Genomic DNA, 23,009 nt, shown 5'->3' with positions numbered 1-23,009 from the left:
GTAGTGAGCTAAATATTCCCCAATACATGCATCATCCGAGCCTGCTTCGATATCCACTCATCCTCCCTAAACTCCCCTAACCCATCCACACTCATCCCCTCCAAGGCCCGATCCCACTCCGCTTGTGTCCCTGCATCCCATAACTCGTGGTTCTCCGGCAGCGGAAACTGCAATTCATCCGCCGTTAAAAGGATGTTGCCCATCGATGTCCCATCCACCATCTGGCTCAGCGCCGTCGAGCCATATATCGTTGTGCACACCTTGTACAGCGCAATGTTGAATCGCTTTACTTCCTCAATACTGACCAGCATGTATTGAGCAATCGCGGGTTCCTGATATTGTTGTAGGATGCGCGGATAATAAAACATGCCCCGGAGACGGCAGCTCCGTATCAGACACTTGAGCAGCAGCTCAGTATCAGTCCTTAATCCAGACGGCTTCAAATCTATCCCGAGAGAGCCGTGCGTTTTGTATATCAAAGAGAAGATGACATGTAATAAGATCGCCTGGTAAATCGGCAATGGCCACGACCCCGAATGAGGTATATGTACTTCATCGGGCACATCCCATCTCTCCTGCAACAGCATCAGCATTAATAACCGATTAACAAATATTTGCACTGACCTTCTGCTGCAAAATCGCCGAATTCAGCTGTTCATGCAACTCGACAGCCGCACACCGTGCGCTCCTCTCTCCACTCGCCCACAAGCCCAGCACCACCATGGACTGGACCAACATGGGGATTTCATGGCGAATGCGAAACGTCCCCCGATGCACAAACGGCCAATGCGGGTGAAACAACTCAAAGAACATTTTGACAAACTGTTCTTCTCTGGACACCGCTGGCCGCGGGCTCACGGACGCTGGTCGGGGTTCGGGCGCCGGGGAGTCCTCCGCCTCGCGGAGAGAGCAGCGAATGCCCCGATGCTGACATTCCGTGCAAACAGGCTTCCCTTCACATCGAGCCTTGATGGCTCGACAGTTGGAGCAGGCGCGTCGAGCTCGGTGGACGGGTTCATTCAACTGATGCTTCACTCGTAGATGTCGCCGCAGTGTGTCACTAACGCACGTTACTAATGACAGAACAACAAGCACGCAGGAGCCTTGCGCGCTGCAAGCTAACTTTGTGTATACTTTCGTCCGAATTCCTGACCACAGATGGAACAGGGATATGTTCGATCCTGGATATGTTTGGCCTCATGGCGGCGGAGGTGCTCTTTGCGCCGGTATCGGGCATCACAGTTGGGGAAGCGACAGACGAACTCGCCCAGCGAGTCATTCCTGGTCAATTTATCCATGGCGGCGGAGGGATCGCTCACTCCACAAACCAACTATATCAAGGTGGGAGGCGTTGCGACGGGGGGATGCCCCGGACATGGTGAGTGGGAGAATAGTTAGTATAGACTGTGGCTGCTGTAGAGAAGCCGTGGGTTATGTAATGGCGGGTGGGATACTCCGGCACTAAACCCTCTAAAAGCATCATTTTAACTCTTTATCTCCTAGGCTACTGCATTCGTTCTCTTTCCTATTCTGGTTGAAGGATAGCGTGAGATTTTAGTCTTAATTGCAGACACTAGTCCAATAACAGTCATACCACTGAACGGGCTCGTTTATACAATACTTAAAAGCCTGCCTCCAACTGGGCCAAGCGCGCACCAAATCCTGCATGCTTTAGTCTTGCCGCACTGCTCTTATGCCCTTGAATTACACCTGCCAGCTCTTCGTTTTCGACAAATCACGCTTAAAACCAAAGCTGAGAGTTCGCTCTAAAGCTCCCTTTCGACCGGGCTGGGCGACTTCGGTGATGTCCGAGCTCGTCTCCTCCACAGCTCTCTCCGACGCTGACTCGCACCGGTTACGACCTAGTCGCTGGCCCTTGGACTTTCTGATGCCATACCCCGGGCCCCTAATGTTCCCCAGATCAATTCGCCTGCTCTCTCGCATGCCAAAGTAGAGTCCAGCAACAACGAGTATGACCACGCTGAGACTCACTGGGAGGCCAATATACAGCCCCAACTTGTTGAAGGAAGTCGGCCGAAGAGACAAGCGATGCTGCACTGGCTTGGGGTGAAGAATAACTGTTGGACCCCGTCGAGCACTTGCCCGCTTATCTGACACCGAGTCCAGCTCTATGATGTAAAGCGTCAGAGGGTTCTGCTGTTTCCCTTGAAGCCATTCTTGCTGCATATGGATGTGAGTATATCCGTAGCTGTTGTCCGTCTTATCCGAGGTAAATGTCGAATCCCCTTCCACGGAGTCCGCATATCTCAGTTCAATGGTAATTGTGGCATTCAGAGGATAGAAGTCCGCGTCCCAGGTGATGTAGTAAGTCCCACCCACCGTCACGTTTGCACCATCCTCTGGGAGACAGAATGGTCGGGCAGCGCCATGAGGGCCCCTACAGATGGGGAAATCACCCGGTGTGGGGGAGGATCGTCGGATCGCCATGGTTGTGTTTGGGGGAGGCTCAATTCTCTCCGTCATCGCTAAACGAGTAAGCCATGTTAGACCATTGCCCTTTTGAGACAAGATACCTTTGGAGTGGACAATAGCCCCATTCTTTCCGGCAACAATGTATATGGCCTCACCGAACGAGAAACAAGTCATGGCTGCGAGGACTAGTAAACAGGCCCCGGCTTTCTTCCAGGATTGTATCATAGTTGAAGACGAAGGCAGATGCTCGATTGAGGATAGATTGGTTTGGTACAATATGGATGCAGTAAACTATTGAAGTATTGCATCTAGCGATGAGTTGCATAGAGCTGCATCTGTCAGTCGCCGCAACATTGCATCTGTCACATTGCTACTAACAGATGCAAATAAGTAATACCAAGGAAGGTGCTATGATGGCAGGGAGTGCAGCTCATGGAAACAGCGAGCATCTCAGCATGATTGAGCAGCACAGCTGTCATTACAACAGCATGCTGTGCCTGTCATACTCGATAAGCATCCATATTTGCTTTTTTTTTCTCTCTTCTCGTTAAATCTCCTAAATTACCGTTAATATCACCCTATCTCCATATGGAGATTATTTGTTGTGGTTGCACATCGCATTGTTAGTGAAGCTGTCCGGATGCTACACAGCTCCACAGATCCACTGAGTTGCCGCGTGTCAACATGTCAACAATGCCATTGTAAAGAGACTCGGGGACATGCGAGATATGCACCACCTAATTAGTAGACAAGTAGTTGCATGGTATCTGCACTCAATCTTCGCAGAATCCCAGCGCAATCGAATCTGTCAAGCTAAAGTGTTCCAGAAGGCGGAATCCCCGCTTCCGCGGCGGTTGGATCCTCGGGTGGCCATTTAGAGTTAGGCCACCTGTCGCCGACGCTTACATCTCTCGCCGTTTCACTCGACCTTCAACATCCCCAAGTGCCTGTCTTCCCCAGCTGCCTGCTGTCCCGTACTTTGGCTTTTGAATTCTTTTTCTTTCCAAAGTGCGCCCGTCCCTTCAATAACAGCTCAGGTTGGTTTTCTCTTCCATCCATTCATCCCTTGGATGTGATAGATTCCCTCGACCCCTATACTGACCACGCGTCATCAACTGCTTCAGCATCATGCGCTTCACTCCGGTCGTCGCCCTCCTCCCAGCGCTCGCTGTGGCTCAGGAGCAGGTTCCCCTTGCGGACCGTGTCCAGGGCTGGTTCAACAAGGCCAAGTCCTACTTGCCTACTGCCACCCCGGTCGCCCCCGCCGCTGCCGTTGTTGAGAAGGTCGTCGAGAAGACCAAGATCCAGGAGAAGACCGTCTCCGAGTTCAACTTGACCAACTGGCAGTCATACCTGGAGCCCGCTTCGGAGCCCCAGGACTGGTTGGTCTACATCACTGGAGGAAACAAGACTTGCTTCGGTCGTTGTGACAAGGCAGACAAAGCGTTCAATGTAAGCAAGCCCTAGAAAAGGGGGCGCACCCACTCGATTTCATTAACAATAGTCGCTAATAATCCTCCTTTTTAGGAATCCGTGCTTTTGTTCTCCGCCGATCCTACCTCCCCTAACCTCGGTAAGCTGGACTGCGAAGAGAACAAGGTTCTTTGCTCTGCTTGGGGTGCCGGTGCTCCTTCGGTCTGGTTCCTCCAGGTGCCCCAGGCCCAGCTTGGTGAGGAGCGCCCCAACACTCCCCTCCACACTGTCTACCTGAACTCGACCACCGTGACCCCGGAGACCATCTACAAGGTCCACTCTGAGAAGGTCTGGGAGAAGGCCCCTGCCTACGACGGTCCTCTTCACCCCACGGACGGCTGGCTCGCTCAGAACAACCTTCTGCTCCCTCTTGGATATGTCATCTACGGCTTCAGTGCCATCCCCAGCTGGCTTTTCATGATCGGCATCAGCTTCTTCAGCCGTACCTTCATGTAAGTTGTCTTGCTCTAATTGCATTCTTTTTGTTTGCGATCCGCTACTAATGTGTCACAGGAGCCGTCGCCTTGGAAACGTCGGTGGCGCGCCCGCTCCTCGTCCGAACTAGATGTGCTGTTAAGGGAAGATAGCAGTTCTTTTAGAATGATTGGGATGTGTATATAATGAAGCAGAGCGCCTGTCAAATTGGATTGCGGTGTTTGGGTTGATGCCTCTAACAGTTGTAATACAGTAAGCAGACCAACATTCTAGAACAATTTATTTTCCACAATATTTCATGCATATCAATACGTAATCAACAACCCCAATAGTCATAGTATAGACATAGCTAGCTCCCAATTAGACCTGTTAACAATCAATCAATCGTCGAAACCAACCACCCGGCCCGCTAACGTCACCGCCGACCAAGCAACATCCAGCTCCGCTCCACAAAACCACCACTCAATCCTCAACCAAATTACCACCCTCCACACCACCCCCAAGAGAACAATCAATCCCAAAATGTCCGACCTCGACCGTGCAACCCCCTCAACAGCCGCCTATGTGGTCGCGACCGCCATCCTCGCCGGCATAACCGGCTACTTCATCGGCCAAGGCAGCAGCCTCGGCCTCTTCAGCAACAAAGAAAAAGAAGGCTGGCCGAACAGCTACAACGTGAAACCGCACCTAGACTCGTCGGACGAAGACTACGAATCCGAAGAAGAAGAGGACAGTGAAGAAGAAGGCGACGGCACGGAACTCGCCAATTTCGATAGCTCCAATGAAGAAGTGAAGTTGGTGCTTGTCGTGAGGACGGATTTGGGTATGACGAAGGGTAAGCATATCCGAGGCCCCAGTTTTCCAAGATTATATCTACGTCTCTGGCAATGAATATGTTTATTGTGGTAGGCGCATGCTAATATTTTGATACTGTTGCAGGCAAAATCGCCGCCCAATGCTCGCACGCTACCCTCGCATGCTACAAATACCTGACAGCGTACACGCCGAACAGCGGCATCCTGCGCCGGTGGGAATCGCAAGGTCAGGCCAAGATCGCGCTGCAGGTCAAGTCGGAGGAGGAGATGGAGGAGATGCAGGCTAAGGCGATCAGTTTGGGACTTTGCGCCAGAGTGATTACGGATGCTGGACGGACGCAGATTGCTAGTGGGAGTCGGACGGTGTTGGGAGTTTTGGGTCCCAAGAGTGTGGTGGATTCCGTGACGGGGCATTTGAAGTTGTTGTAAACTTTTTGGTTTTACTCCGTAAATATATCGATCGAAGTTCGGTTTGGGGGTGTTATGGGTGTAGCAGTGAAAAGATCATGCGGGATCGTTGGGTTGGTGTGTTGAGATATCATATCATATGGCGTTTTGGAGAAGGGTCTCGCGATGCGATGTGCTTCATCCTTCGGCTCAGCATTATGGCATATTTTCTCGAGCAGCATTTTGATATGCTACTACCAAGCGCAAGTCATGATAGATGACCGCCGACGTATTTCGACGGCTTATATGGTATCCCAAGCACATATAGTATGCGCGCAGCTTTACATCTTTACAACTACATACATAAATTATACTGATAGTAATGTTGGCAGGTCATGGTTATTCCCTAACCTCAGTGACCGACGGTCAATTCGGCAAAGGGAGTAGGAATATGACGCCGTCAGCAACCAGGTTCTCCAGCCGAGCTCACCAAGATGGGAGCTCAAGACCAGAGTGAACACCCAGCGCCAACCTTTAATCTGAGATCTGTCGACCGGAAGTGCAAAAACCATCCACAAGATGAATGGCTCCTTAAGTCGTCGAACTGCCCAGCGTTCAACCGAAACACAGAGAAATAAACAGCCGAAACTGCCACCCTCCATGAACGGGATCGCTGAACACAGATCCGTGTTTGTTCATGTTCTGAAGAAAAGAAAGAAAAAAGAAGAAGAGAAGAAAAAATCGTCGAAGCCGCCTTTTATCCGCTGCGCCAAGCTCGCGCTAAGAGTTTGTCGCGCTAAACCTTACCGAGATGGGTGCTGATTAGGTAAGTGCTTGTTGGCGCGCGCTCGCTCTCGCTGGTCGGTCGGTCGGTCAGGTCAGGTTCGCCGCTGCGGCGGGTTGAATAACTCATATCCGTCACTTCAACTTCACTGCCATCTGTTGAAGACGATACCTCACCACCCATCGACCGACCGTCTGTATCTATCTCCATCTTTTCCTTTGCCTTTGTCGCCACCATGGCCGACGCAGTTTCCATTGAGCAGAACAACAAAATCCGAGCCGCGCTCGGATTAAAACCCCTGCCTGTTCCTGGCGCCGAATATGAAGACGACTCCGACGACTCGTCCGGCTCCGAAGATGAAGACCCCGCCAGTACCCTCGAGTCGCGCGAAGCGATGGCCGGATCCAACTGGAAGAAGATGCAAGACGATGCCGAGGCGAAACGGAAACGGGAAGAGAGAAACGCTGCGATCAAGCGGGCACGAGAGCTGGCGCAGAGAGATGCCAAGTTACAAGGCACCACGCTGGGTGAATCAGGCGATGCGGACCAGGACACCAAGGCATGGCTGATGCAGGCGAAGAAGCGACAGAAGAAGATCGAGAAGGAACGGGCGCGCAAGCTAGCGGAGGAGTTGGAGGAACGGGAACGTGCGGCGGAATACACGGCGGTCGATCTGGCCGGCATTAAGGTTGGGCATGAGGTGGGCGACTTTGAGGGGGGTGAGGATCATATTCTTACGCTGAAGGATGCGACGATCGATGAGAATGAGGAGGAGGGTGATGAGTTGGAAAATGTTGATTTGAGGGAGAGGGAGAAGGCTACGGAGCGGACAGAGTTGAAGAAGCGGAAGCCGGCGTATGATCCTACGGAAGAAAACTCGAGTATCCTGGCACAATATGATGAGGAGATTGATGGTAAGAAGCGGAAACGCTTTACTCTGGATGCTCAAGGGTCTACGGTGGAGGAGCGAGAAGCGAAGCGACAGGAGGTGTCGGGCAAGTTGAACAAGAATATCGTCAGCTTGGACCTCGAGACGGAGACGACAACACCGGCGTCCGACTACATGGACATCAGTGAGATTAAGATCAAGAAGCCCAAGAAGAAGAAGGCGAAGGCTACGAAGCAGAGAGCTGTTATTGATGACGACGAATTATTCCCTACGACCGAGTCGACGAGTACCCCGAATGACAACGCCATGGAGGTCGATACCAATAACGGAACACCCGTACCCGCGCCCGCCCCCAAGAAGTGGGCAAGTGAAGATGTCTCATTTGTCGATGATGATGATCTACAAGCCTCGCTTACCCGCCAGAGACGTGCTGCGTTTAAGAAGCGACAAAAGGTGCGACCGGAGGATCTTGCTCGACAGCTTAGAGAAGAGGGTTCTCAGACACCGATGGAAACTGGCACGCCCGATGGAAACGAAGAAGAGCCCGGCCTCGTGATCGACGAAACCTCGGAGTTTGTCTCTAACCTACAGAAACCTACCCTTCCAGAGCGCCGCGAGAGACAAACCACGACGCCCGCCGAGGAGTCACGTGCTAAAAGTGAAGGCCCCAGCATCAAGGCAGAGGACGAGGATGTGGAAATGGGGACCTACAATGATATCGAGGACGAGGAAGATCTCAAGGAACGGATCAAGCGCGAGGAGTCGCAGGCCCAGCAACAGATCAGCACTACAGGTTTGGACGAAGAAGCGACTCTGGATCAAGGTCTCGGTGCGACGTTGAACATGCTCAAACAGCGTGGTCTGGTCAAGGGATCCGACGCCGCAGACAACAATTCTCTGCTGCGCGACCGCCATCGCTTCCTGCAAGAGAAGATGCGCATGGAGACCGACGCGGAGAAACGCGCTCGGCAGCAGCGTGAACGCGACCGCGCCTCGGGCAAGCTGGACCGGATGTCAGCGCGCGAGAGAGAAGAATACGCTCGGTGGGAGAATAAGCAGCGCGATCAGCAGGAGGCGCGACACATGGCAGAGGTGTTCAACCGCGAATACAAGCCGGACGTGCAGCTCAAGTACGTGGATGAGCATGGTCGCGCGATGAACCAGAAGGAGGCGTTCAAGCACCTCAGTCATCAATTCCACGGCAAGGGCAGTGGTAAGATGAAGACGGAGAAGCGGTTGAAGAAGATCGAAGAAGAGAAGAAGCGCGAGGCGATGAGTGCGCTGGACAGCAGTCAACACACGGGTATGAACAACGCCATGGGAGCGACGGCGCGCAAGAACCGCCAGGCCGGTGTGCGACTTGGCTGAGAGTGGTGTTGCTTCTCTCAGACTGTTGTAGTAGATGATGACCTTCACCGAACGACCTCTATTCCGGAGGCACATTAATGATCCTCAGCAGATATCTTTCTAGGCTATGCGATGTTTGTACAGATTATACCAATAGAACGTCACATATTATTCTATCTATATCCAATAGACCGACCCGTTTTTGGGTGTAGATAAAGCAAGCAGGCCAGCAGCACGCGGTTTTGTCCGATGATGGATGGATAGAGAGGTAAGATGGACTCGGTGCTCCGAAGACACTGCAGGACGTCCTCAATACTCCGTCGATGGTGTAGCAGAGCTATTGAATTGGATAGGCTTGGCGTGTGGGGGAATTTAACCGAGGCCGAGTGATATTGTCCGAGGCGGTGGAGTGCAAGCAACCATGGTTGTGTGGATGGCTATTCAAGATTTTGTGGTAAAGCTACCAAAATCGAGAAAAGTGAGACTGTAGTTAGCCGGAGGAAATGGAGTCGATGCTGCAGATTTATATGATTGATGGTGTGATGGTGGTGATAGATGGTAAGTGGTAGAAGGAGGATTGTCTCCGATTGAACAGATAGTAATTACCCCAACTCCTCGTGAGGGGAAGACCAACCTCAGACCATCCATGATTTTCCCTCGATACTAAAACAGTTCACCGGGGCGAGCGGGACGGGCTCATCATTTGTGGTGCGATCTGTCAAGGAGGGAGTCCACGCTCTCCGTGATGATGACATTGACAACACATTCAGTGGTGTTCGTTGTGGTCGGATAGTAATGAATCAATCAGTAGAGATAGACAATCGCATTCAGATGTCATTGATGAAAGGATATACTACATTCAAGCTACTCCGTACATCCGAGAGATATGTGCAGTTTGCTGCTTCCTGCAAACTGCCAGGTCAATGTTCCATGCAAACCAGCCAAACAAGCAACCAAGTCAGCTGCTGGCGATGCGGAGGACGTGGCCAATCCGAGGCCTCCCGCGTCTCTCCCCGGAAACTCCCTACTGTGCTAACCAGACTAGTCCCAAGTCAGTTTCCAGTGACTCAAAAAATAAAATAACTATCGCCGACCTCGTCTCTCTCCCGCTTGTCTCCTCCCCCGATTCCAGCCTTCCATTCAAGTACTGCTTGCCAGCTCCTTGGACTCCCCGTCCTTTTCTTCCTGATCATCTCCTCCCTGGTCTTCTGGAGTACTTGCGCGTTTTCTCCTTTTCTTTCCTCTCTTCTCTTATTCAATCCTCCTTCATTCACCATGTTGTCCACCCTCAGAATCGCCAGCCGTAAGGCTGCTACCCGTGACGCTAGTGTGCGCACCGTTATTGTCGGCGCCAGACACGCCTCCGCCTGGTCCAACGTGCCTCAGGGTCCTCCCGTAAGATCTCCAACACATCCCAATAGCTGTTATGATGCCATTGCTGATCCATTGGCTCTGTAGGATGCTATCCTGGGTATCACCGAGGCCTACAAGGCCGACACCTTCCAGGAGAAGATCAACCTGGGTGTCGGTGCTTACCGTAAGCATCACCCTGTTTCAGTTTAACTATCCAACCATACCATCTCTCGATCACGCCAAACAATCAACTTCCAACGTTCAGTAGTCTGACAATCCATTGCGATCAAACAGGTGATGACAAGGGCAAGCCCTACGTCCTGCCTTCCGTCCGTGCTGCGGAGGACAAGGTTGTCGCCTCCGGCTACGACAAGGAATACGCCGGTATCACCGGTATCCCTGCCTTCACCAAGGCTGCTGCTGAGCTGGCCTACGGTTCCGACTCCGCCGTCCTCAAGGAGGACCGTCTCGTCATCACCCAGACCATCTCCGGTACCGGTGCTCTGAGGATCGGTGGTGCTTTCCTGCAGCGCTTCTACCCTCACGCGAAGAAGGTCTACCTTCCCACCCCCAGTTGGGCCAACCACGCCGCTGTCTTCAAGGACTCCGGTCTGGAGGTCGGACAGTACCGCTACTACAACAAGGACACCATTGGCCTCGACTTCGAGGGCCTGCTGGCCGACATCAAGGCTGCTCCCGAGAACAGCATCATCCTTCTCCACGCCTGCGCTCACAACCCCACCGGTGTCGACCCCACCCAGGACCAATGGCGCCAGATCAGCGACGTCATGAAGCAGAAGGGTCACTTTGCTTTCTTCGACATGGCCTACCAGGGCTTTGCCAGTGGTAACGCTGACCAGGATGCCTTTGCTCCCCGTCACTTCGTGAAGGAGGGCCACAACATTGCTCTCTGCCAGAGTTTCGCCAAGAACATGGTAAGCTGATACCAGACTTGGTATATAAATCATTATTAAGTGATATATAGGGTCTGTACGGCGAGCGTGTCGGTGCCTTCTCTCTCGTCTGCGAGTCCGCCGAGGAGAAGAAGCGTGTGGATTCTCAGATCAAGATCCTCATCCGTCCCTTCTACTCCAACCCTCCCATCCACGGTGCCCGCATCGCCTCGACCATCATGAACGACGCCAAGCTCAACGAGCAGTGGCTGGGTGAGGTCAAGGGTATGGCCGACCGCATCATTGAGATGCGCGCTCTCCTCCGCAAGAACCTGGAGGAGCTTGGCAGCAAGCACGACTGGTCTCACATCACCAGCCAGGTAAGATTTGAACCATGAGTGATGCAAGCGATTACTGACATGCGACAGATCGGCATGTTCGCCTACACTGGTCTCAAGCCCGAGCAGATGGACGCTCTGGCCAAGGAGGTAAGCAGCCTTCCATCCGCGTATCTCTTCTTCAGACTAACTCGTCCAGCACTCCGTCTACGCCACCAAGGACGGCCGTATCTCCGTGGCCGGTATCACCAGCGGCAACGTCAAGCGTCTCGCCGAGTCCATCTACAAGATCACCGGTTAAATGAGCAGCCAGGGAGGGGACCATTTGCTCATAAAAAACGTAGATCAGGGATTGGCGTCCCGTTGTACTGATATTCATGTGTGACATTAGCATATTTAAGTATCTAAGCAAGTTTCAACGATTTGGATGACATTATTGCTGTCCAGCATGACTCGTAATCATTGCAATTGACTTTCACCCAGCGATGTTAAGTACTTTAGGCCTAGACCATCCACATCCATCACATTCGGACCCTCCGAAACCACAGGTCACATAGTACCGAGCAGGCAGGCAAACCCACATACATACATACTTTCCCGCACAGGATCTGTCGCCACACCAACGCACCGCACGAGTCGAGCGAGACATGTAGCGGTGTAGATAATAGATAGCCCAGATCAGATCTAGCTGTGCTTCCCAGCCACCACGAGTGAAGCAAGCAGGAAAGAGTAACTATGGTATGAGTTGGCCTTCTTTTCATGCGAGCCATAGAAGAAAAAAGATTCGATCTATCAGGAGTATGATGCCTAATTGGTATAGAGGCATGAAATGCCGCGTTACTGCTACATACTTAGTACATTACAGCAGAATGAATTTATTTCATGAGGCTGGGAGGGGATTGGATTGGATTGTGCCTTGTAACAATTAGCTACTAGTAAGAACTAGCCCCTGAGTCATATCATATCATATCGTATCATATAAGGCACCTTCCTTCGGGCACAGTCATCCGAGATCAGTAGACTAGTAGGTAGTGAGTATGTGTGGGTAGATTGCCTGGTTTCTGCAATCTTTGGATTAAATCTGGAGATGTCTCTGTCTTTCTCGTATGATTAATATATCGGTGTTTGCCTACTTTTATTCTGAATTAGCTAGAATAATTATAGTAACCCCTAATAATCTATAAGGTACTCCGTACGTATGTATGTATGTATCTTGGGTATGGGTGAAGTGAAGTGAAGTGGGCCCGAGTTACCGGTCTTTATACTATATCGATCGTTAGTTTCCCCTCTCCACTCCGAGTTAACTTAGCTCCTGGGGGTGTGGGATGATGATGATGATGATTGCTAGGGTAACTGTTCTTTTTTTTGTTTCCTTTTGCTTACTTTGTTTTGATTAGGATTATTGTTCTGGTAGATTGATGTTTTGGATAATACCTTGATTGTTTGACTGATAGTAAAATAGTTTCACTATTCATTCCATCGTGACTGCGTTATGTATGTTACTCCTATGTAAGAAATGGATGGTCTTTGTAGGTAGAAGTAATACCAGCTTAGCGCGGCTGTATCGCTTATTGCTTCACAATCGATTACTTTTCTTTTCTTTTCTTTTCTACAGTACTTTAGTACCTCCGTAAGTGGTTGTTTGCTTCATTGCTTGTTTGTGGCGGTGATGGTAAGGAATGACCGACACTAACTACGTAGCCCACTAATAATAATTTACCCTAGTACTCTTTACATAGTAGTTAGGTATGAATGAATGAATGCCCTGCCAGGCTGAGTGCGCTGCTCAGCCTCATTTTCGTTTCCCTTCTTTACTTAGGTAAGTAGAGGTGTGGCTATGTAAGACATTGCAGATCTATTAACTATTCTAACTATCTACTGTCTGCTTTTTCGAGTTGCTAACTAACTAACTAGCTAACTAAATAACTAATTATGGGGTAAATTGCACTGCACTGCTGCTTAGCTCTTCTTCAATGATACTTCAGTACTACTACCACTGCAGTACCCCAGCTATGCTACTACTTATTTATTTATAGAACCTACTCCAGTTCGCTGTTTGTTCACTAACCACAGTTCCCGTCCCACGGCACCCCCTAAAATAGAATAATAGTAAGGAGGCTATCCCGGTAAGAGTCATCCGGATCAACGAACGCATGTAGTAGAGCGGTTTGGCTTATGGAGTAGGGGAGGGATGGCAAGATTCTATTTTCAATTTGTATGTAGATTATGAGGGGGTGGTGACGATGATGAGACAGGGGTAAAGCAAACCAGGAGGGTCCTGGCACGTTTCAGCTGGATCACTAGTAGTCTACTTTTAACTATCTATGGTTGGTTGGTTGGCTGACTCGAGAGAGCTTGGGCATTGGAGTTGTTTCACTGCAGATGATTACAGAAGAAAGAAGTCGAGGGAGATAGTTAGGAGCTTGCTTACTGACTACTTTAGTATGTAACTTGGGTAGATAAGTTAACTAAACTTTGTAATTAGGGGATAGGGGTAAGATAGGTAGATTACAATAGTTAGTTAGTTGGATAACTAACTACTAATTAGTTTCGAGGGTGGGTGTGGATATAGGAGTGGATGTGTGGGGTTTGAATCGAGTTCGAGTCTTGTCTTGTCTGGTCTCGTGTTTTTTGATCCCTTTTTATTTCCTTTCCTTCACTTTATTCATTCATATTAAGTCTGGACTTTATTGCCTAGAATCGAGTGTGATTCAGTATTATGAGGGGCTCTGCTTACTTGGTACATAGTTAAGTAGCTAGCTAGTTAGCACAGTTATTCTTAGTACTGGTAAGCACAGCAACCTGGTAACTAACTACTACTAGGTAGGTGTAGTATGTGATGCTGTGTCGATGATGTGCTGGCAATGGCTGGCTCCATTGTCAGTCCCGTATTATATGTATTGTAAGTAACCATGGCGGTGGTGGAGGTATTGAAATACACATACCGTATTCACTGTGTCTGCTTTCCTTCCCCTCGCATGAAATCAGGCCCACCAATGATCAATTTCCCAGCCAGCCATCATCCCTCCAGCATTTCCCGTTCGGGCGGGAACTTTCACAATCATTGACCTGAACTTACAGTCAAGTCCGTGTATGCCTATTCCAGTAGGCTGGGAGGGATGGAAAGGGAAAATGAAGCTCGGTTACTTACTTAGTCATGTTTGGGGGTCGCATTCCTGATGATGGGGTTGGATGCATCCTGCTGAGTGACAGTGTCATTCTTTCTTCTTTGGGTTGAGGTTATACGTATATTACCTTAGACACTAGCCAGCTACGTAACTGACTGATTTTTTATATCGTGAACGATATCTGATTAATGAGAGGATAACAGTATACTGCTGTCGTTGAGTGCTCAGATATTCATTACGTCATCGACAGCCAGAATACAAACAGGTGTAAGAGTAAGTCAGAGAGGGAACTGGGAATGATGAGGACAAGCCACAGCAGCTGCATGCTACTGCTGCTGCTTCTCTGGCTGGTGTGTCTGCTACGCCTCGTAGTAACTCCGACAGAGTAATGCAGGGCCCATTCCCTGTGATGGTCTAAGCGGCAGTGGCAAATGCTGAACACTTACTGACTGTCACAGAGTATACTTACTTGGGATTATTCAATGGAGGTGATAGTACTACTCCATTCTGGTTAGTGGTCAGTAGTGCTTCCTGCCTTGCTGCAAAGTCATCCTATTGTATCGATTTGTCTATGACTCGACGTCGAGGCGACCTTCAGTTTCCACTTCCACATCCACTCGCCGGGGCTCAAAACACGTGGAAACGCCTCGCCAATCATCAACACGAGTTCAGGCTGCCCGGTTGCCCAGCGTGCGCAGGCGTGTGTATACTAGTAGGAAATACTCGAATACACATTCACCTTACCTAACATGCATGACACTGAATGCCCAAGTCATGCTGATGCAGTCGTTTGTCTACAGGGTGTTAGTTGCGCCCGTCTTGAGCTGCTGGCGTGGTAGATACTAGTCAATTTCTCTTCCTGTCAATCGATGTATGCGACTTGACTCTTCCTTGATCGCTCGACGTCTGAAGGTCCTGTGCGCATTCTTTCCCCACCTTTTCAATGTACCGGCCCTACAGCAACCTGGTCAGGATGAGCCTTGCTTAACTGGATTATCGCCTGTCTGTCGATACACGAATCCCAGGGGGAAAAACGGGGACGGAAATAACACCCGATCGGGGAGGGCGCAAGATAGCCTCGAGAGAAAGCAATGAAGCGATTGATGGGCGAACACCCGGGTTGATCAAAGACCATAGTGGATGCCTTGTATGCATTATGTTCAGATACTAGAGTCGAAGAAGAAGCTCTTGAAGAAAGAGAGCTGACCGTTCACCCCTTCATTACTGAACTGGAATGATCACAGGGCGGTCCATCCTTTTCTGGGAAGCCGGGGACCAATTATTCCCTCTAGATGAAACCTTTTTCTTTCCTTTTTCTCGTTTCCATTCTCCCCTGCCCTGATCCCACCCCCCCTCTTCCATGTACTGACTAACGGACGGACATCGTACTTAATCTTCATCAGCAGGAGAGATCTTCCTAGCCAATGGATCCCTCACCAGTGGGAGGATCATCTGGTTGGTTTGTTTCGGTTAGAACCTCGGCCGGACTGTAACCTGGAGTTGGGATTTGATGTCCATCATCATCATCATCCATCCACCATAGTCCGTTATTGATTTTCAATCTCCGCGATCTCTCCATGTCCTGCGACCTTATAATTAATTCCGGCGCTTGAATTTCTCCTTTCATTCGGCACCTTTAGCATAGCAATAGTTCAATCGGGGTAACGATAGATAAAACAAAATAAAATAAAAGGAGCAGTCCGATTGTGACCACTACTACCTCCCCGTGACCTACCAGCTTATCCAACCCCGACTAGGAAACTCGTGTGGTTTCTGGGCTGTCTGAGATTGGACCATCACCTCCCGATTTGTGCTGCCCGTACCTCTGTATTAAGTTTGGCCTGCACGAGAGCAAGTGCCCTGTCCATGCAGGTTTACCATCTTGCATTCTTTTCTTTTTGTGTTATCTTTGTTTTTGACTTTTTTATTCTTTCCCCCTTCTCCTGGCGGTGCGGGATGTCGCGCGGGTTTACCAACCGGTAATCTGGGAACCATCGATCCTTCCTGCTTCCCTCCTCCCTCCTCATTTTTTTCCCCTACGGGAATTCCCCCTTCCCCTTCCGATCACCCGCCGGAAATAAGAAAGGGTCGAGGCTGGTCGGCGGGTGATCTGCCGTCAAGCTGAACCAGTGGCTCAGCTTCTCAGTTTCATTACTGGATCAAGCAGCGATCCGGTGACAACGCCGGTACCTGGTATTGTCTGAATCATGGGATGCGAGAAACCGTTCGGATGACTGGTAAAGTGTAATCCAAGCAAGGCACACACTCTCTTTTCCTCTGTGATATCTGATCTCATAGCATTTCTTCAATTTAGTTAGTAGATCAGTAGACTGACACTCTTTTCCAGTTCTAAAGTCTGGTATTGGTCATCTGCCCGACCATACATCTCTTGCTCTATCTTTTGATTGATTCATTCAATTCTTCTAAAAATTCCAGTACCACCTTACTGTCCACTCACTGCCGAACGTGTATTAAACCTGCTTAAGAATCTGCTTCCCTTTCAGTCAGCAGCCAGCCAACAAGGTATTGTTAAGTTAATTAAATTACCGGCCGCGACTCTTCAGAAAATAGTGCGACTCGGTTTTAAACTTTGGGACACTTTCTGACTGACGTCCTTTCTCGTCTTTGATTTATTCGATATCCGGTGCCGAATCATATTGTCTAAAAACAAGGATTATAATAATTATCCCATGGATTTTCTAAACTGTTGGCTGCTGTTGCTGCTGCAGCAACCACTCCATGATGAGGCTCACCCCCAGTGTTATTTGGCTAGTGAATTAGCCAGGAGAAAACGACCCGATCAAGGCAGGCAGCAGGAGACGATAGGAGTGGTTCCAGATGGATCAATGGCCGATGTGACCCATTCTTGTCATCAGTGGGTGGTGGGGACACTGGGTGGCAGAGGCATGGCCATGGCGTAAGAAAGTAGCTAGACTCCCAGCTAACTCACTCACTAACTGACTAGTGAGCTAGAGTAAAGGGTGGTCGAACAAGTAGTTCCCGTTTTGTACCACCACCACCCAGAATGGAGTCAGTCCGTCGTACAACCTGAACAGAAGAGTTACGACACACACACCTCCGGGTAAAAATTACCGGGCCCGTAATCGGACCCAAACCCAGGCATCATTTCATTCATCCAATACCTAGTCAGTTAGCCTTGACCTTTTTGCTGTCTTTCACAGGCACAAATGCGAGACAAGCAAAAAGGGTTCGTAAAGAAATCTATTATAAAGTGAAACCCGCTGTCATCCCATTATACTTGAGACAACAAGAAAGGAAACACAAGGGTACGTAGGGAATAATATATTTAGGACTATAGTTGAATTAAATAGAAAGTAGAGTCTTCCCCTTGTCACTTTGAATGCATCCCGGGCTTCCCTCGGATCGATCGCTGGTAGGGATCAATTGTTCCAGAAGAAACCGCCTTTCATCCATCAAACGCCCCCGGGCAGTTGTAATCGAGATACATACACCATACACCACACCTCACCTCAACAACACCCCCCGGTAAGTCTGCGTAATACGCAAACCCGCTCCATTTCCATCCCATGCCATCCACTTGAGGACCCCGTCAAGGATCAGACTACCTCCCTTAGAAAGCCTTTAGCACCGACACCTGGTCCTTGAGAAGTACAGTTGGACTCCATACTGTCGGCCGTCTGCCAGACTAGTGGCCGTACTATCTTTCTTTCTCTTTTCCTTTTCCTAATACTATTCGTGTATCTTCTTTGATTATTCTTCCGGCAAGTCATGCCAAAGTTATGGTTACTACGATGCCAGGCCGTCAAAGAACAGGGCACCCGCTACCTACCTACTATTCTACCCCATGGTAGATAACTAGTTAGATGCTGTTAGCCTCGGGCTTACTACACACCTTGCATTCGGCTTTGCCACATTTCCTGCCCGCCTTGTTGTTTATTCTATTTTCCTTTTTTGAACCCCTCCCCGCTCCTAAAACTGCTGTACTTGCAGCCTATCAAACGGAGTCTTTTTTTCTCTCTTTTTTTCCCCTTATTCCTTGTCGAGTTCTAGGTGCATGCTCTTTTTATTACGGTAAAAATAGCGGTGCCGGCGGCGGTGGCCAACTCCGCTCTCTCCGCGGAAGCAGAGAAGCTATTACGGCAGCAGGCAGGTACCGCAGTGGAAAGGGGAAAACAGAAAAAGACAGAAAAAGAAAAAGAAAAAGGCTCGGGAGGAAGATGGGGAGGTTAGTTTAGCAGCCGTGAGGATGTTGTCGCAGGAGGTATTTGGGAGAGTCTGCAGGTTAACATAAGTGGTAAATTTAATTAGTGATCCGTATGATGGAGGGCCAGGATTGGGATTCTGCTGGTGTTTTGGCTGGGCTAGTGCCTGCCTAACTAACCCAGGGTGTGATAGCGTCCTTAAAGAAAAGATTGTGAAAATAATAATCTTTGGCATTTTTTAGTTTTTATTTTTCTTTCTGGTTTAGTCGGGTTGTTCCCTTATTATTATTATTCTGGGCTTTATTATTATTATTCTCATGACTATTATTATAATAATAAATTTCGGGTCATTTGGGTTAGTGAGTTAACCTTTTTTGACACCCTACTTTACAGGACTCTGGAACCAAAACGAGCAAGGTACCCTGAACGATACCATACCGCTCCTCCCCACTCAATACCTCAATACTCACGCCTCTTGGTCTTGTCCCGACTGGCACTCTCCGCTCCAAGGCCGCCTTACACTCGCATCCCCCCGTTCCTTTGGCATCATCTCATCTCATCCTTCCCCTTCCCCTTCCCTCTCTTTCTCTTCCCCTCACCCTCCCCTCTTCCTTCTTCCCTCTCTGTCTCTCTTTCTCTCTCTTCCTCCCACACACCCATTCACCCTCACTCTCTCTCTTCACTCTCCGACACCTTCAAGACCACCCTTCTTGCCATGGGTCTTGTTGGCTATCACTCTTCGTTTGCTTCCTCTTATGCAGACTTCCTCTCCCTCACTTTCCTGAGTGCCGTTGCTTGATCTTATGGCGTATTGTCTTAACACGCCTTTCCGTGCATTCGGCCGCTGACCTGCAGCTTCCACGCTGCCAACCGTCTGTATTTCGAACCTCGAATCCTTCCCTCCTCCCAATTCCTCGTCTCCGATCGACTCGGACGTTTCTCGCCCTCTTCCTTCCTCCCTCTACCTCGACCTCTCCGAATTTCTCTACATTGTCCCTCTGCAACCTACCTCATGCCGGCTCTCGAGGTCCCGGAGTCCGGGTTGTCTCTCTGCCGAGACAACCACGGCAATGATGCTACCACCAAGCCCGTTCAGATTATGCGGCTGAATCTAGCTCAGGACACTCTTGATGAGCTGATCCAGAGCCTCCGGAACGATCAGACTGCTCGAGTTCGCCTGGGAAAACATGCGACTCTCTACTACGGCTCCAAATCTCAACAATTCCATCCCCTCCCCGAGACGTGTCGATCAGAGCTATATAGCGGCAGCTCTACGGACAAGGAAAACCTATATTTCAGCGGGGTTTTGAGCCATAGCTTGGAGGTCCAGAAGGCGAAGGAGGATACCGCGAGTGCCGATAAGGCATTGGCCGATTTGGAGCAAAGCCTGAATGCCTTCGAAAGAGGGAAAGAGTCGAAGAAGACCGCTATAATCACAAGCATTGATGAAGTGAGGGCTTTGCGGGCAGGCGACAGGCATGGCACTGGAAAACAGACTGTTCGTCTGGGTCGTGCTCCGGCAAGCAAGGTGGAGCTGGAAAAGGATCGATTGCTTAATGCCAATCGCTCCGTTTCCTCGAGCCCGGCTCTGGGAGTTGCTCGATCACCTGCATCTATACCTCCGCTTACACCTACCTCCGCTCCGCTCTCTCAAAACAAAGATCGCATTCGCCTTGAAGCTCTCAAGGTCCCCTTCATTCACCTTCTCGCCGTCCGGGCGGTTTCCGCTAAATTCCTCGCGCGACAAACCCGCGCGTCCCTCGAAGACTGCGAGACTCTGGCTCGGAAATACGGCATCGAAAACCGAATCAATCCGGAGAAGTTCGATCTCAAAGATAAGACCTATCGAGAGCTTGATGTGTGGAAATTTCCCTATCCCTCCCAGGAAGATCGACAGGAGGCAATTGAGAATGCCATCTCTGCATTCGATCGCCTGCGTATTTCCCGGTCCGACAAGCTCTGGCAGATGCTTCTTCCTAAGGAAGAACGCGGAAAGGGCAAGTGCTTATCGCGCCTGGACTTGCGGACGGGCCCCATCAAGAAAGCTGCGACACCTCGGATACAAGTACAAACATCTGATGACAATAGCAAGGACGGTTACACTACGGGTCAGGAGACCGATAAGGCTAGTGGGAATGGTCTAACACCAAGGACGGGTGAGCCGACGTCAGCTCCCAGATCTGGGACGGTCGCGCAGAAGAAACGGCCCGGCGACAAGGATACCGGTGCGAAACGGACTGCCGCAAAGAGCAAGGTTGCGGGTAACAGTACCTTGACGGGACGCGTCACCAAGAAGGCGGAGCAGAAGACGACCGCGAAACAACCGGAAGGCAAGTTCAAGTCGGCGGAATTCGTTCATGACTCGGATGAGGACGACACCGACCTGCCAGATGCATCTTCAACTGAGAAGCCACAGCCTGCAAAGGCAAAGGCTGAACCTAAGCCGCAGACTAAACTGCAGAAGCCCAGCCCTCCCAGGGAACCCTCTCATGCGCCGACCCCGAAGGTGGAGCAACCAGAAGCTACACCTAAATCGGAGCCGATCGACCAAGCGTCACATCGGCCTATGGCAGCAAAGAGGCCTCCTTCCTCGCGACCTCCTGCGCAGAAGTCCCCTCAGAAATCCCCTCAAAAACCGTCGCCCCTCGGGTCCTCGCCCCCCACCAACGCCTCTGATATCCAAAATCGCAGTCGTTCTTCAAGCCAAAACAATTCTTCAAGTTCCTCGTCATCGTCGCCCCTCATAACTCAGGTCAACAAGCCCAGGCCTGTTGCGAGCGCGCCCACTGTGAGAAAAGTGGTCAAGACCAATGGTGTATCCAGACCGGCTGCAGTGACCAATCCCCTGAAGCGCAAGGCAGAACTTGAGCGGCCTGCAGCGCTAGCTCAAGTTCCCGGACGTATTGCCGGGGATCTGGAACACAAACGGCGGCGAGCTGTAAGCACGTCCAGTGGCAGTACTGGAAGCGCCTCGCCGCCTCTCCGCCGTGAAATTACCATCCAGGAGTTGCACGACAAGTCCAAGAAGTTCAAGCGGTTCTACGCCAAGTACCACGCCTTACATGACGCACTGGCCTCTCAGCAGAATCCATCGCGAGCCGACTTGGAGAAGCTCCAGAGGCAGCACACTAGTCTGCGGCGGATGAAGGAGGAGATATGGGCCGAACATCAGCAGCTCCGGGGTGGGCTCTAACGACAGAACATGGCATTTGCATGATTTGATTCCATTTATCTTTATCTATTTCTCGACCCTTGTTTATTATGGTGTCTGGTCCCGGACATTGACAGAACGGGGTTCCTGTTATTATTCCACGATGTTGCTCCTTTTCGACTACCATTGTGTCTGTTTTGTTTAGCATGACGAAGCCGGATAACAGAAAAAGTGCTTCGAGGCGTTTTATGGGGCCAGGTGGATGTTGTTGATGCTTGATATTTTTTCCTTTTCTATCTGGTTAATTTCCTTATCATTTCCTTTGTTGATTGGCATATTATTGCATTTTATCACGCTGACAAAGAGCATGCATGTAATGGGAATGGGTACATATTAGAGGCCGGACTGTCATGGAGGGCAAGAAGCAAGGACGCTGCAAGGAGTCTTCGATACCGGGAGACGGACATGAAACTAGAGACCAATGAAAGACAAGATTCATACACCACTTTCATTCCTGTCGCCTCCGTTCCTACAGTAAGCAAAAGCTAGTTCGACTGCAATAGCAGGTTAGTAGTAGTAAGAAGTAGACTAGGAATCATGGCCCGACGGAGGCAATTCCCGCACTCTTTTTTCCCTCATTCTTCCAGTCCGTTCCGATACTCCGCAAAAGTGCCCTGCAACACGAACCGTCCGTCCGTCGTGCCCCTCATGTGGCCGCTGCCTTTTTTCACTCTGGCATTTTTCCTTGCCCGATTAGGTCCTCGGGTTCAGATTCCAGCCCAATCTGGTCGATAATACCCCGCCATACACCCGAAACCAAACAAAGAGGGTCATCTTCCTACTTACTTAGTACCTTTACTCTGGCAAAGTGCTTGACACTGTATGGTATTCTAAACCCTCTTCTATTCTCCATTTCATGCAGTTCTCAAGTAGTGAGAATAACACCTATAGCATTGATCGGTATTACACATGATCAGCATGTCAATCAGTCAATCATCCAGTCTGATCACACATGAAAATCATCCACACGCACGAAGCAAGTGACATGAACCAATGAGTGAGAGTAGTAATATTATTATACCCCGGATCATCATCACCCACCCCATCAATCACCGACACAAGATACAAGTAGTAGTAGTACCTGCCAGGGAAACACTTACCGTATACAGTTACATATGACAGATCAGGCTCGGAGTATGAATCGGAGGGTGGTGAGAAAAATGGATGGATGGAAGGACGGGGAAAGAAACTCCCCTCGCTGCCCTTCCTTCCTTCCCATCCTCCTCCACCTCCTCCTCACTACCAAATAAGTACTTACTTACTCACCCCACTATCGGCACGTGGCTGGAGTGGCCGATTGGTCCCGAATAGGTAGGGATACGCTACGTCCATGCTACTA

General features: G+C 50.1%; 7 protein-coding genes across 7 annotated transcripts; 4 read left to right on the top strand and 3 right to left on the bottom strand.

The window, feature by feature from the left end:
- Positions 1-8: 8 nt before the first annotated feature.
- On the bottom strand, positions 9-1,298 carry BO88DRAFT_421841 (C2H2 type zinc finger domain protein; the record flags this gene model as incomplete). Its single annotated transcript, XM_025708547.1, has 3 exons — positions 9-575; positions 625-1,073; positions 1,124-1,298. 3 exons carry the CDS (start codon positions 1,296-1,298, stop codon positions 9-11), a joined length of 1,191 nt encoding a protein of 396 aa, XP_025567255.1.
- A 359-nt stretch (positions 1,299-1,657) lies between these two features.
- BO88DRAFT_401086 (DUF4448 domain-containing protein) lies at positions 1,658-2,664 on the bottom strand. The gene has a single exon (XM_025705747.1). It carries the CDS (start codon positions 2,656-2,658, stop codon positions 1,705-1,707), a length of 954 nt encoding a protein of 317 aa, XP_025567254.1. The 5' UTR covers positions 2,659-2,664; the 3' UTR covers positions 1,658-1,704.
- Positions 2,665-3,561: 897 nt separating this feature from the next.
- On the top strand, positions 3,562-5,885 carry BO88DRAFT_440713 (aminoacyl-tRNA hydrolase; the record flags this gene model as incomplete). Its single annotated transcript, XM_025709821.1, has 5 exons — positions 3,562-3,885; positions 3,961-4,348; positions 4,420-4,478; positions 4,846-5,176; positions 5,281-5,885. 5 exons carry the CDS (start codon positions 3,562-3,564, stop codon positions 5,583-5,585), a joined length of 1,407 nt encoding a protein of 468 aa, XP_025567253.1. The 3' UTR covers positions 5,586-5,885.
- BO88DRAFT_97155 (uncharacterized protein) lies at positions 5,741-6,248 on the bottom strand. Its single transcript, XM_025713294.1, has one exon. It carries the CDS (start codon positions 6,203-6,205, stop codon positions 5,912-5,914), a length of 294 nt encoding a protein of 97 aa, XP_025567252.1. The 5' UTR covers positions 6,206-6,248; the 3' UTR covers positions 5,741-5,911.
- A 197-nt stretch (positions 6,249-6,445) lies between these two features.
- BO88DRAFT_401084 (U4/U6-U5 snRNP complex subunit SNU66) lies at positions 6,446-8,723 on the top strand. Its single transcript, XM_025705746.1, has one exon. It carries the CDS (start codon positions 6,563-6,565, stop codon positions 8,582-8,584), a length of 2,022 nt encoding a protein of 673 aa, XP_025567251.1. The 5' UTR covers positions 6,446-6,562; the 3' UTR covers positions 8,585-8,723.
- A 1,115-nt stretch (positions 8,724-9,838) lies between these two features.
- BO88DRAFT_379915 (putative aspartate aminotransferase) lies at positions 9,839-11,448 on the top strand (the record flags this gene model as incomplete). The annotated part of the gene is made up of 6 exons (XM_025704505.1): positions 9,839-9,958; positions 10,022-10,100; positions 10,211-10,851; positions 10,902-11,189; positions 11,238-11,297; positions 11,347-11,448. The coding sequence occupies 6 exons, from the start codon at positions 9,839-9,841 to the stop codon at positions 11,446-11,448; spliced, it is 1,290 nt and encodes a 429-aa protein (XP_025567250.1).
- A 5,488-nt stretch (positions 11,449-16,936) lies between these two features.
- Positions 16,937-22,109, top strand: BO88DRAFT_440710 (uncharacterized protein). Its single transcript, XM_025709820.1, has 7 exons — positions 16,937-17,047; positions 17,615-17,782; positions 18,024-18,115; positions 18,339-18,352; positions 18,381-18,482; positions 19,315-19,451; positions 19,487-22,109. The coding sequence occupies exons 1-7, from the start codon at positions 17,015-17,017 to the stop codon at positions 21,650-21,652; spliced, it is 2,712 nt and encodes a 903-aa protein (XP_025567249.1). The 5' UTR covers positions 16,937-17,014; the 3' UTR covers positions 21,653-22,109.
- The last annotated feature ends 900 nt before the right edge of the window (positions 22,110-23,009 follow it).

Source organism: Aspergillus vadensis (genome assembly GCF_003184925.1).
Source record: "Aspergillus vadensis CBS 113365 unplaced genomic scaffold BO88scaffold_2, whole genome shotgun sequence".
In the NCBI taxonomy this organism is placed as follows: Eukaryota; Fungi; Ascomycota; class Eurotiomycetes; order Eurotiales; family Aspergillaceae; genus Aspergillus; species Aspergillus vadensis.
Note: the sequence above shows the minus strand (reverse complement) of the source record. Positions and strands in the feature narration are given on the sequence as shown.